The 14,960-nt window shown below is 34.9% G+C and overlaps 1 protein-coding gene across 3 annotated transcripts in view; it reads left to right on the top strand.

Annotated features, from left to right (window-relative positions):
- The window catches only part of CSMD3 (CUB and Sushi multiple domains 3), a 468,617-nt gene that overhangs the window by 229,994 nt on the left and 223,663 nt on the right, over nt 1-14,960 (top strand). For all 3 annotated transcript variants that reach the window (XM_015856172.3, XM_015856173.3, XM_085537054.1), the window contains 2 exons: nt 2,772-2,875; nt 7,576-7,688. In XM_015856172.3, coding sequence (XP_015711658.2) covers nt 2,772-2,875; nt 7,576-7,688 — 217 coding nt within the window. The remainder of the gene's footprint in view (nt 1-2,771; nt 2,876-7,575; nt 7,689-14,960) is intronic.

Here is a 14,960-nt window from a genome sequence, read left to right on the forward strand (position 1 = left end):
TTTTATTTTATTTTATTTGCTTCTAGGTTTATAAATTTAATACAACAATAATATATAGATTTATTGTTTCTGGTTTTATAAATAGCAAGAGCAGTCCATGATGGAGAAGGAATACTGTGTTCCTTTTAACTACTTTTCTGTTCTTTTCAGTGAGTAATGATTACACAGTTCAGCATACATTACTTTCAAATAAATTTGTTGCTTGTACATATTTGGAGGAATAGAGGAGAAAATAATTCCTTTTTTCCCTGACAATAGTGTCTAGAAACATGCTTTATTATATTCTGTTTTATTATATTCTGGAATAAACTACTCATGTGAAATAAAATTCAAAATATAATTAGTTTGTAACAGGATAGTGTGGTGCTTCCACACCAGTGGCTAAGTCTGCTCCACTATGCTGCTCCCTGCCTCCTCCTCCTCAACAGAGCAGGAAAGAAAATGTTATGAAAGGAAAGCACATGCATTGAAAGTAATCACTTTGTGATTACTGTCATGGGCAAAACACATTTGGCATAGAAAAATTAGTGTAATTTATCTCTATTAATAAAAGACCAGAACAGAAGAAAAAGAAAACAATAAAAAACAAAAAACAAAAAAAAAAAAACAAAAAAACATCACCCTCTGAGTCAAGCAGGGGAACAGGGAATGGGTGTTGCAATGCACAGTGTTTCATCTATGCAAGTCCTTCATCATCTTCTGCACCAGCATGGGCTTCCCACACACTGCAGTTCGTCAAGAACTGTCCCAACACAGGTCTGTACCACACGGCCATCTCTCAGGAACAGACTGCTCCAGCTCAGATCTTCCACAGGTAGCAGCTCTCCAGATTCCCTGCTCCTTTCCACACGCTTCAGCTCCTGCTTTGAGTCTTCTCCTGTATGGGCTCACAATGAGATGCAGCCTTCTTCAGGACACTTCTCATTTCTATTAACGATGCTTCTGGAAAACTGGAAAATAGACTGTACTGGAGTTTGTGCATAAAATAAAATTAGTCCCTGTGTTTCTGATTGCTTTACATGTAGTATACAGATCAACAGCACAGTTTGGTAATGCTGACCTGGTTAAAAAAAAAATCAGAAGGCAGTAATCAGTCAGCATAGTATTCTTACAAATAACAGCAGATTAATATCAAGAATGAACCTCTTTTAGTCTAACGTAAAACTGATACTAGGGTATCACTTATCTTTGGTCTGCCATGTACAGCTGTGTCACTTTTTCTGGAGGGAAAAAAAAAGACAACATAGCAGATGACAAATAAAAGCAGAATTTTAATGGGTTTACTACTCAGTTTTATGTTATTCAGTGATCTCACCTAAATCTCACTTTTTATTTTGAAAGGATCCATCATCTTCAACTCTGTATGCTGATGTTATCAAAACACCTTTTCACTGTTCTAAAGGGAATATCAATACAATGCCAGTTCCAGCACTCTTGGAGCTTGATCAAAATAAGTCATACATTGAAATACAAGGCCTCTAAAAATAAATCTTTCTTCTCACAGTACTTATTTTCTTGCCATTCAGTCACATTTGCAAAAATTTCAAGTACATTTTACATTTTACATTATGTACTTGGCATGTCAAGCATAGGATGATTTCCCAGAAATGCATGTGTGGATTTGTACAGCAATACTTTTCCTGTTACCATAGATTTAGGTGAGTTACAGAGTGTGCGTTAGAAGTCTTTTAATAAAGCATGCTTTTTGGGAAGAGGCTAATGCAGGAAATGCAAGATTTTTTGCATGCATGCACATCCATTTTAATTAAATATAGAAACATTATTTCTGAAAAGAATTTAAGACTGCCAAAGAAAGAGAAAACTTTACAGCAGCTAATAACCTATTATTTCTCATAGTACTTTGAGGCCAAGAAAAGTAGAAGGTGATTTAAAATTTATTTTAAAAAAATTAACAACAATATGTCAAATTTCAAACAATTATTAGAACTGCAATGTAACACATTAACAGAAGCTGTCCATGCACTAAAATAATTTCCACAGCTCTCTTAGTTACCATTTTTAATAGAAATTAATGATACAAATTATTGTTCAGAAGCATACCGTCTTTTTAATGCATACAAAAGTTTGAGAATCTTATATTTTCCTAAAGAAAGAACTCACATGACTAACACATTGGTGGGAATAACAGTATTTTCCAATGATATGTCTGAACATTGCTCTAACTGAAAAATTAATTGCATTCTTTAAATAGAGATGAAATTTTTATGTTTTAGGTATTAAATATGCACACTGCTGTTTAAATGATATAAAAAATATTGTGTTCCTCCTGATACTGGCATTTATTTCCTAAAATAAAATGGCTTTTACCTTTGATCAAACATTCTGCTGCTTTATCCAGATTACAGAAGCAAGGAACAAATGTTCCTCACTTTCATTACATTTACTCTTCCAAGTGCAATTATTCAGTTGCTATTTGAAGACAACCGTATTGCAGAAATTATAACCAATTTTGTTGCTCTTTATATATATCTTAAACAAAATGTAACACAATTATTTGGTACTGTATTAAAAATATGATAACTACATAAATGAGATGACAGTACTTGAAGGATGTCAGTAGGGTGATACAAGAGGTGATATCTTAAAATCATTACAATTTTGTAGTTCAATAAAGAAGTTTGTTAATTATATTACTTTACTGTAAGATATTCTGAATGTAGTTGTAATTTTTAATTGGAAATTCTCTTTTATTTATGCTGCTGAGAAGTTTATTTACAGACATCTGTCAGACATATTATTTTATTTTCCAGGTCATTCAGATAAATTTTGAAGAATTTGATCTGGAGATTGGCTACGACACACTGACGATTGGTGATGGAGGAGAAGTGGGTGACCCTAAAACTGTGCTTCAAGTGTAAGTCTTTTGCATTTAAAGTTTATATGCTTTATAGAATCTCATTAATGTAAATTTTAATGAAAGAAAATAGTGATAACAGCCAGGTGAATCCCAACAAAAGCTAATTTTACCAAACTTCTGAAATGTAACTGAAGATGACAGTTTAATTGTATCGTTATGTTAGTGCTATAAAGTTAGAAAGAGACAAGTCAGCAAATAAGGAAAATGTGAACTAGCATCAGAATTATTAAAAGACATAGAGTGTAAATTTGTGCATGTATTTACATTTCTGTACTTATGTATAAACTTTCAATGGCTGTTGCACTTTGTATAGGCCAGTTCTCACATTAAAAATTTGCAATAAAGACAATAACTGAAAATAATATATATGCAACTTGCAGAAAGGTAAAGGGGCAACTTCTTGAATGTTCTAAAAAGCATTGTATGACAAAAAAATTAGCAGCATAGGATGTTGATGAGGGCTTGTTGACTGTTGGAAAGAATCTCAAAATGAGTTAGGGTGCTGAAGAAAATTATAAAAATATATTACCTAAACTACTTATAAATCATATAGCACCGAATTTCACACATATATTTTCAACCATCTAGTAACATTCTTCAAGAACATATAAGTCCTGATATGTAGTTTTAAAAACCATTGTCTAACTTCTGAATCCACACTGATCAAATTTTTAACTTCTGATAATAGATTTTCTTATAACAATATAAGGCAGAAAAAAACACAGTCTTCGTACATATAGCTCATATTATATATTGTGGCTTTTCATTATTTGTTGTGATAATTGTATCTGGAAAGAATTTTCTTTAACTTCTCAAAAGCTGATGTTTACCCTTTCCCCTCCCTTCCCTCCCTTTCCTCTCCTCCCATTCCATCTGCTCTTCTATTTCTTAACTACTTCTGAACTTTTCATAACCAGAAGCAAATTTTTTAGGGTAGTGCAAAGATTCTTCCTTAGACTATAGGTGTATTGATAACATAATTTCTATTCTATAACCAGCATAAGGGTAACTATACCAAACCCTAAAAGTATATTACTCAAAGTGTCAGAATTAATTCCTTGATATTCTAAGACCTGTGTACATGGATTTCTAAATTACATTGATTTTTATGTCATGTGGGAATAATTTTTATTAAGCACCAGTTCAACTGACCTTATTAATATTCAACTAAAATATTGGCATTTGGATTACAGGAACACACTGAAGCATAGTACAAAGACATTGTACTTTATACACAGTACATGACATTGTTTAATGAGAAAAGATATTACTTTTGCTTACCAGTGGAATGATCACTGATTATTCTTTAATTAGCAGTATCAGTGTTGAGGTTTTCAGGAAAAAATATGAGGTTTTTCCCCACCTCTGCCTAGAGTGACAACATTCCCTTCCTCACTCAACAGCATACTCCCTTCCCCCAGCACATGTAGTTTAAAGTCCTGGTAATGAGCCCAGCTACTTTGCTTCCTCCCCTGGCTGGGCCCCAATACAGGGCTGTTTGCTTATGCAACCATGTGATGTGAGGGCATGAGTTCTGACTGCTGAATGTATCTCAGCCTTGCTACCTCCTCCCTCAGCCTGGTCAGCTGCCCAAGGTCATCCATTTGGGCACATTTGTACCCATGACACCCTTAACTTGCTTTGGTCTCATTGGTGGTCTCCAGATTCCTGAGCTCCTGACAGCCACAAGTCTGGACAGCCTTCTCACTCTCTGGGAGGTCTTTCTGGATGTTTGCATCAGCCCAGAGTGGTTGTTGACCTCCCCATCTGCATTTCTGTTTCTGTCTGCACCATGTCAGTACTGATAAAGAGCTTTCCTGGGATGAGAAGAGCAGCGCATGCTGCTTCCCTCCATTCACCTGCCTTGCAAGAACTGTCTGTGCAAACTGTCATGCCCTGCTCTTCTGCTATGCCATAACCGTATGTTGCCACTGTAATCATGCTTATGTTGCCACTGTAATCATGCTTATGTTGCCACTGTAATCATGCTTTTTGCCCCACTCCTGAGTTGCTGCACTGCCTGCTGGCTCTGCATAAAAGGGAAAGAAGAACAAGTTAGTGGCTCCTTCTCATACAACAATCACAGTGCCTTTTCTGAATGGAATTCTGCTTTTTAGCAGCTTATACTGACAGTTGCTGCAGGTGATTCTTTATGTAAGATGCATCCAGACACTGCTCCTGCAGTGCACATTCAGAAAATAGAGTGCGCAAGACAATTTTTTATAGAGTGCGCAAGGCATTTTTTTTTATTTTTCTTCTTTTTTTAAATTTATTTATTTATTTATTTTTACTCTGTATTGGGCACCTACAAGTATTCTGTCTCTTGCATCATTTTCATCACATGAAAAGAAGTTACCTCAAGGGAAGTGTATGTCACTAGTATGTGGTAAAAGTAGTCTTGAAGTCCTACAGGAAAAGATGAAAATCACACTGCTGAGCATCATGGCTACTGTTAAGCTGGTTAATAAAAATGAAAGTATCATAATTATATCTATCAATTTATGTTGTTGATGGTGCTACCTGCTCAGCTTTTGAAATGCAAGGTGTAAGAACGTGCAACTAGGAGAGAAGTCCTCTCAGTAATCATTCCCTCTAGGGGAGTACTTATAAACTCAGGAGGAAAGAAAACATAATTCATAACTGCAAGATTTTATTATTATTTAAGCTTAAATAGCTACCTTCACGTAATGTTATCTTTTCTGGATCCTGTTTATGACTCTCAGATCTTTCCAAACCTTTCCAAAGGGATTGCTAAGCACTTAAATAATGATAATTCGCTGTTTTTGAAGATACAGAAATAACAGATAACCCAATTACTTGAAAGTTTGTCATTGTATTGTTATAAATACCCCATTTCTGTTCAAGGTGTATCTACTTAAATGTCTGTGTCTCATAATCTCTCACCTGCCTTGCAGAAAGTTGTCTCACTTATTGGCAACTCAGCTGAAGCCTATAGGAATTTGTAGGTGACAACAAACTATATTTCAAATATATTTCAAAATATGTAATTTAAAATACTGAAGGAAAACTTAAAAGTGATAAATCATTTTTGTACTTTGTTAATTAATTTCAAAAAAGCATTCATAGATTTTTTCTTTTTCCTTCAATGTACTATTTCACTGAAAAGTAGGGCATCTGAAAGCTTCATGTATTTTTTAAAATCCACTTCAGAAAAATAAAATTATAAAAAAATTGTTTTGGCTTTTTAATATAGGAATTATACTCTCTGAAACAACATGGAGATTAATAATCCTAGTAGTTTTAGACAATATTCCTAAAGTCTACTGTCAGTCATCAATGACCATTACAAAACTGCTAGCTATTATATCAGTGGTGTTTCTCAGTAATATCCTGTTATTTTTTTAATTTGGCAAAATCTTAATTCAACTTTTCTTTAGTGCAGAAATGCACAGTCAGTACATTATTTTGGCCAGGCACTCAGTTGTTCATTTCTGGCAAGAATTTTTGTAGTAGCTCCATCTGTGAACACAGATGTGGAGATTTGACAAGAATTTCTCCTACAGCAGAGTATTTTATAAGGAAACAAGCTGAAAAAAGACCAGAGGGAAGAGCTAAAATTAATTCCAAGATATATTTAAATAGTCCGTTTTAAGTTTAAGCTCTAAAAAATTGATTAGAACCAGAAAAAAAATAAAAAGAAACAGTTTTCACTCTTAAACAGTTTTGTGCCTGTGATCCATTTAAGAGAAATGGAAAATTTTTGGAAAAGCAAGTCCATGTAACATAAAAGTACAGGTTTCAGAACACTTTTTACTATCATACATTTAATATAACTAATAGAATACACATTGAGGATTATGCTGATTATTTTATTTATCTATTTACTTGGATTTTTATAGTATGACAAGTTAGAAAAATGAAGTGTAACTCATTTGTTTGTTTGTTTTTAAATCAATTAATATCATTGACCATTAGCAGGTTTTTAGGTTCTGACAACTAGCATTTTGGTTAATGAATTTCAGTTTGATTAATGAATGTCAGCTGCATCTGGCCTCCACTAGCTGTGATAGAGGTAATGTGGGAAAAGAGTGCAGGGAACCTGGACACCTTTGTAATGCAATTGCTATTTTAGAATAACAACTTAATTATGAATATATGAAGTATGTATTCTAAAATTGAGTAGTTGTATGCGAAATAAGTTTGCTATGATTAAATAAAAAATATAGTATTGTTTCATGGGCTTTGCTTAATATTACTGCAAGTATCTGTGTTGCACTAGGTAAGATTCAGGGAAGGGAAAGTGCACATAACTGAAGGTATTGTGGAGTACTCTGATAAATCCTGAGTCATTGGAATCTTGAGAGATATATTGATAAGATAAGTTGATGTAAGTGAACATGCTGAGTCTAAAAGAAGAAATCCTAACAAACAGTTTACAGCTAGCAGTTGCTTAGACTTCTTTTCAAAGTCTAAATTGGTAAGTAGATGTAAGTAGAAAGAAAAATAAATTTGGTTATCTGACACTGCATTGAAGTTAAAGAGTTTTCTTTCTGGATTTGGTATGACAGTTAATGCATAACGTACTTTTCACTGTAATTGTGCTTATTAACTATGATATAGTAATAGTCCTTTAGGATTGTTGTTAAGGTTTTCTTTTTGTCTTTTGCACTTTCTTAAGGAGGTTATTCATTTATTTTACATGTAATCACTCTACAGGTTTATTTTTCTATCTGTAGGTTAACCGGGAGCTTTGTTCCAGACTTAATTGTAAGCATGAGCAATCAGATGTGGTTGCATCTTCAGACGGATGAAAGTGTGGGATCAGTTGGTTTCAAAGTAAATTACAAAGGTAAATATATATTTTTAGAAGATAATTTATCTTTAATGTCAAGTTTATGTTAATATTAAAATGCTATATCTTTATATTTTTATTCTTTTCCCAATTCTATTGGTTTTAAAAGCAACAAAAATCGAGTAGAAAAATTTATGAGAAAAACTTTTTCTCTTTAAAAGTCTTATGACATATAAATTTTTGTATTTTTTTATTGATTAAATCTTAAAATAGCATATGTGTACATTTCTGAATTATTCTAGAATAATTACATTGTTTTATACTATCATTGCATGTGTTCCTTTACAAAAATGTTAAAGTAATATGGTCCTTGCCTGCTGGTAGGAGTGTATAATAGCTATTGATCAAAATAACAGAGAAAAAAAGCAGAAGTTAATCCATCAAATGAATGCTTTAGAAATGGAGAGCGTGTTGTATTTTTAAATTATTTACATTTATCATACAGAGGGAAGATAGGCTAGAGAGATAGCTTAGTTATTGCAAGGGAGAAATCTTATAAACACAACTAATTCAAGAGTAATTCAAAAAATAAGGACTGGGGTGCATAGTTCCTGATAACTGCTAAAGAGGAATGGAATAATGTAATAGGTTCAGAAACCAGGACAGGACTATACATATCAAAACCATGGTAGAAGTCCCAAAACTTATTATGGAGTGGCAGATAGAATAGGTGGGCTTATTGAGGATCAGTTTGTACCATGTGAATTGCCATTTCTTTATGTCTTCAAGGTTCTTTTGGATATCAAAGTATATTGCTGATAAAGTGACAAACTGTGAATCACAGTAACATGGAAAAGGAAGATTTTTGTATTTAAAATTGAATTAATTTGCACAGCCCAATACTTATTTCCTTTATTTACATGATTATTTTTGAGAGGTCTTGAAAACACCCTAATTTTCAAGGGGCAGGTTATTGTCTATTTTTTGAAAATGTATCACTTTAGCTTACTTGTGAGCTGTGTTTTTTCTTAGTAATAATAGTTCTTCAAAAATAAAATTAATTGTATATGAATAGGTAGAGAGTGAGAGAAGTCACTGAATATTCTCAAACTCATCTCCATATAATCAGCTGTGATTTTACATCCTGTTATATGTTGCATATGTATTTATTTCTTTCCTTATAATGACACTTTATACTAGCTCACCAAATTGCATTTGAATGCATCAAGTTTTTATTTGGTGGGCTTTAATTATTTATATATATATATATTTGTTTCATCTGAGGTGTGGGATAGGACTTTTAAAAAGAAAATAAAAAAATGAGTTGTTTCTGTCTTTTCAACTGATTAGTGATGCCAGAAAACAGCTAATATTTCCTTAAATAAAATGTTATAGATGTTGTTTCTGTTAGTGATGGTAGACTCTGAATAAGTAAATTGAAACAGATAGACCTCCCCCTTCCCACAACTTTAGATATTGTAAACTGTAAACTCTCCCAGGAGCTTTCTCCAGGACTGCACACTATTCTTTTGTTCCCCATGTATATTGACTGTGGGGATTTCCACAACCCAAGTGTAAGACCTTGCACTTTGATTTGTTGTATCTCTTGAGGTTCATCTTTGCCCACTATGTGAGTCTGTCTAGGGCTCTCTGTATGGCACAATGGCCTTCAGGTGCATTGATTGCGCAACACTGCTTGGTGTCATCTTCAAACTCAGTGAGGGTGCATTTGATCCTGCTGTCAGTGTCACTGGTGGAGGTGTAAAAGAACACTGGTAGAAGTTCTGAACCCTGGAGGACATCATCTGTGATTGAACTTCACTCAGACATCAAGCTGCTGACCACCAGTGCATTATCCCCTTTATGGTCCACCCATCAGCTGATCTTCTGTCTAGGTCTCATTTGATTCCTCTGATGAACAGGAAATTATCAGCTCAGGGTTGTGAGAATAAGTAAGAAAATGCATATTTAATCTTCAGAGCAGTCTAGTTCTGTTGGATTGTTGTATCCTCAGGTTCTGAGCAGTGATCAGAGATGAGGGATAATTATTATTATTATTATTTCAAAGATATTGTGGAGTATCTGACTAATAAACAGTCTTAAATCAAATAGAAGGCAAAGCTATCAGGAAATCCTATCTGGAAAAATTCTTTGTGGTTTTCTGTATGTAACTGAGAGTAATAATAAACCTGAGAAACACTGTAACTTGACTGCATAAGAAAACAAAGTAGAAGAAAGTTACTTAGATTGGAATGTATTAATAAAGTTTGCAAAAGGCTTGTCTAAGAGTAATAGGAGGTAAAAGAGTGAATTCATAATGAAGTAGATTTCCTTATTCAGATTTCTGCACAGATGATCTAGGATACAGAGTTTACGCTCCAAAACATAGCATTTAAAATGACTGATTTCTTCTTTAAGCTGAACTTTCCACTTGTTTCAGCCAATGTGGTGTTTATGCTGAAGTGCTTGGGGTACTTCTGTAGTTGGGGTAATCTTCTGGTGTTTGTCAACCTGTTTTCATATCAGTAAACACTGAGCTGCAGACACATCTGAGGGTAGGTTTTTGCGTATATGTGTGTATATTTGACACAGTTGACAGATGTTTTTCAGGAGCTAACTGTTCAACAGTACTTTTCTGTTGGTGGGTAGAACACTGTCTACTCTGAACTAGGTAGTTTAATTCAGTGTTAGTCCTCTGTCTAGAAACATATACTTCAGAGGTATGTAGAAAGTGAGATACATTTTCAATAACACAGTCTTCAGATAGGACTCTCATTCTCTACAAATGATCAGAGTAGTTTAACTATGAAGTCTATTTCCTCACATTCATTCTACTTTTTGTAGAATGAATATATATTGCATATATATTCATATATATATATTCATATATATATATATATATATATATATATTTTAAATACTGTCTCACCCATGTTTAATGAGTAACTATAAAATTAACCTTTTAACCATATTATACCAAAAGAGTTCTGCTAAGTTTCTAAGTAATGCCAAAATTTCTGTCCTTAATGAATATGGATGATTTTAAACCTTTGAATTCTCATAATCATTTCAGGTACTCGGATATATTTATGAAGCATAAGTTCCTTATAATTTTTGTGAAACACCACTAGCCAGTATAGATGTATCAAAACTATAACACAACTTCTTCCATACCTGATTCAGTTTCTGTTGAAGTTTTTATTCACAAGTGTTGCAATTCAGTCTCATTCCTGTTTCATATTGAATATATTCACATTGAATATATTAAACAAAATAACATCCAATATATAAACCCAGGACACTTTCCTACTTAACTTTTTGCCAGTATTTTTTATTTTAGTCTCTACTTTTTCTACTTGATGGCTCTCAGCTTTCTCACTGTGAGCATTTTTAGTTGAGACCCTATCTGTCAGTGTTATCTGAACACTTATCTGAGTGTCACATATGGGAAAGGGAGCATGTAGCTATACAGCGATACTTCTCTGGAATACTTTATTCCACTCCAACAGTTTGTGTCATAGAGATTTCTTAAGCAGAGTCTACTTACTATAATTAAACCTTCAATGATTTTTCATCCATGGCATTGTCTATTTTTGCACGTAAGCCGATGCACACTTCTAGTATTTCAAAAGTTTTATGTTAAGGTAGTTACAATTGAGTAGTATCTCCTTCTGTTTGTATTAGTTGTACCATCTGCATCTGATGACTTTTGATTATTTTGTAGAAAAGACTAATATGTTCCAGTGCATATTTTGACATCTCTTTCTTTAATTATTAACAATTGTTACTAAAAAGGATTTTCTCTTCCTTGAATTGCTATGACACAGGAAACTTACTGTCTCCAAATGTTTTTCATTTATGTTTTAATAAAAGGATTAGTGCTGTTCTACCCACTTGCTATCTCATCTTAATCAAGACTGTATGCATTAAATCAACAAGGAATGTATGTATTTAAATACAGACTTATTGTCCAAAGATAAGTCAAATGTGAGTATGTGATTTGCTACAGAAAGCCTTGATAGTAGTATTCCAGTATCTAGAGTGTGGACTACAAGAAGGAAAGGGGTAAAATCTTTAGCAGGGTCTGTTGTGACAGGACAAGGGGAAACAGTTTTAAACTAAAAGAGGGAAGATGTAGGTTGTTTAAAAACATATAAAAACAAACAAAAAAACCTTATATCCTTTATTCAGTAAGGGTAGTAAGGCACTGGAACCAGTTACCCAGAGTGGTGGTAGATGAATGTTCAAGGTCAGGCTAGACCAGGCTCTGAGCAACTTGATCTAGCTGTAGAAGTCCCTGTTGATTGCAAGGGAATTGGACTAGATGACCTTTAAGCATCCCTTCTAACTCAGATGATTCAGTATGTCTTTATGGAGAGAGGTGCTGCATCAGGTTTGATCTTTCCTAGCTCCTTGAAAATGATAGTTCTGAACAGTTAAAAGTCTTCACATGTTGTATTTATAATTAAGGTTTTACAAATAAAAAATAACACACACACACACACACACACACACACAAAGTGAGAACTTTATTTTTCAACTGAAATTGAGCTTTCTGTGATGAGATTTTGATGTTGCTTATATCTATGTAATCTGTCAGTACAACTCTCAGCTCATAATAATTATGAGAACCTATAATTAAGGTTCCAAATTAGCTGTTCAGTCAGACTGTTTTCTTGTGCTTTTTTTTTTTTTTTCTTTTTTTTTTTTTCCCCTTTAATGTTTAAAATAGTTTCTGGATGGAAAATATTTTCAGTATTGAGAAACCTTTATCTTTCCTAAATTGATGACGGTAGTTCTTCAATTTAAAAGACTGTTCCTAGAAAACAAAATGTACTTTAATCAGTGTCTATTTCACCTCTGTGTTTTCCTGGAATCTTTTTTGTGGCTTCTTATTGATTCCAGCTTTCACTGGTGCATGTTATTATTGTCTAATATTCTTCCAATTAATTTATAGAATAACATTATTTTTCCTTAAGTCTTCTCTCAGCTGCTAATTGTAAGATTTGTGCTCCAGATTCCTTAGCAGCTACATTTGGACATGCTCTAGGGCCTCAATATCTTTCTTGTAGTGAGAGTCCCAAAACTGAACAGTGTTTGAGGTACACCCTCACCAGAACTGGATGCAAAGGGGTCGTCACTTCCCTGGTTCTGCAGGCTATGCTATTTCTGACTCAAGACAGGATGCTGTCTCGCTCCAATTTAGGAAGGAGGCAAGGTTCTTTTTGATATGTTATGCCCGGTGTGAGATTAAGAAGAAAAACATTCAAGTGTTGATCCGACCAGTTTATTAGAAATAATAGACAGCTGAGGGGATGGGGAAGGGAGAATGGCGAGGGTGATGGTGACGGGAAAGTGGGCGATAGAAAAGGTAGAAAAGGGCAAGAATTGTGTAAAAGCGGGGAATAGTCACCACCTGGATGCAGCAGCGTCCCGTTGCACGTAGGTTGGTCCAGGGCAAAATAGACGTAGGGGAGAGCAGCAGTAGAGTGGCAGGCCGCAAGCAGCAGATCGGTGCAGTGCAGAGCAGGCGGTGGAAGGAGCAGCAAGGTCTCATGGAGTAGCGAGGTCACATGGAGCAGAGTCTCGAACAGCAGGCCCAGGAGAGTCTGTTGGCAGCAGTAGGACGACAATTGAGGAATCTGAGGTCAGATACCTAAAAGTTCTTCAGCATGCAGGCATTCATGTAATGAGGCATCTGATGTCAGAAAACCTCCTTCATGGTTCATCCATGCTCTTTTTATCCTACTTCTTTCCAGCCTATGTGACATTCCTGGGGACTTGGATCAGAGTCATGTGAGTACCTCGGAGATGACCATCTTCCTTGAGATAAGCCCACACAAAAAGACCACTTTAGGGCCATTCATCTGCATCTTATCTCCTTTTCGTAGCTCCTGGACTTGTCCTTCTGTGTGTCTCAGACAAAGGGATTTCTGGAACCTTGGTCAGGACTTGCCTGAACTTGCCCATTTCAGCAAACTTTTGAGGCAATAGTATAAAAAGCATGGCCTCTTACAGATGCTACCGAATCTCTTATCCACCTGAGTGTACTGTTGGCTCATGTTCAGCCAGGTGTTGACCAACACTCCCTAGTCCCTTTCTTCCACACAGTCTTCCAGCTGCTTTTTATCAGGCCTGTAGTGTTGACTTGTTTTGGATGAAGTGCAGGTCCCAGCATTGATCTTGATGAACTTCATCCTATTAACATCATTTTTTTTTTTACCCACTGAATAACTTACCTGTACAAGCCATGGGCTGCCAGCTTCCCAAAGAAAATATCATGGAGGACAGTGTCAAAGGCTTTTCTGAAGTCTAGGAAGACTACATCAACAGCCTCTCTCTCATCCACCAAGCAGGCCACTAGATCATCGAAGGAGATGAGGTTGGTCAGGCAGGACCTGCCTTTCAAGAACCTATGCTGGCTGGACCTGATCTCCTGGTTGTCTTGCATGTACCCTGTGGTCTCACTCAAGATGATCTTTTACAACCCTGATGATTCTGTGATCTGTTTCATAACCTTTCCTGGCACCTGGTCAGGCTGATAGGACTGTAATTACCCTTATTCTCCTTACAACCCTTTTTGTAGACAGGAGTTGTGTCTGTTGTGTGGCAAAGGACTTTTTCTGCTCTGACATTTGTCTGCTGAGCAATATAAATTTTATTTTGAGTTGTCAAAATTTTATTTTGAGTATTAGCTGCATTTTTAACAAGGACACTGAACTTAATGGCCATTATTTTGACTCACTCCCTTTAGTGATTTAGTATGTGTTACATTGTATTCAGTTATTTCACAATGAATTTGGAATTACATTCTAAATCCCTTTAGTCTTAATGGTGAGGATATGTAGGAAGGAATAGAGGAATTAAATGGAAAACAGTCCTGAAAATATGCATTATGTTAGTGTATCTGTAAGCTGGGTAAATGACTACTACTTGAAGAGTAGGAAGTTGTTATGTACTCTGTTAAAAAGGTAGCCTTTTGTGTCAAGTTAAAGCATGCCTGATACTCCAGCCACAGGCTTCATAAAACGAAATCATGGGCGCAGTCTAATAAATGATAAATGACATTTGCTTTAATGTTATTGTGCATTGTTTCCTACTTTAATAGTGTACTTAAAAATCTAAACCCTACACATGGTATGTAAGCCTTAGGCATTGTTTTTGTCAAAGTAAAAATGCCTCTGAAATAGAAACACCAAAAATGAGAGTTATCTGCAAGCTTCAAGGCATCTTTCTGGCAAGTTTTTACAAATCAAATCACTTGGTCTTGTGTGACATATATTCAGCAATGTATAATGTTCCAAGTCAATTAAATCAGTAATTGTCTGG

This window comes from Coturnix japonica, chromosome 2 (assembly GCF_054131305.1).
Source record: "Coturnix japonica strain WE chromosome 2, WE-NBRP24, whole genome shotgun sequence".
Classification (NCBI taxonomy): domain Eukaryota; kingdom Metazoa; phylum Chordata; class Aves; order Galliformes; family Phasianidae; genus Coturnix; species Coturnix japonica.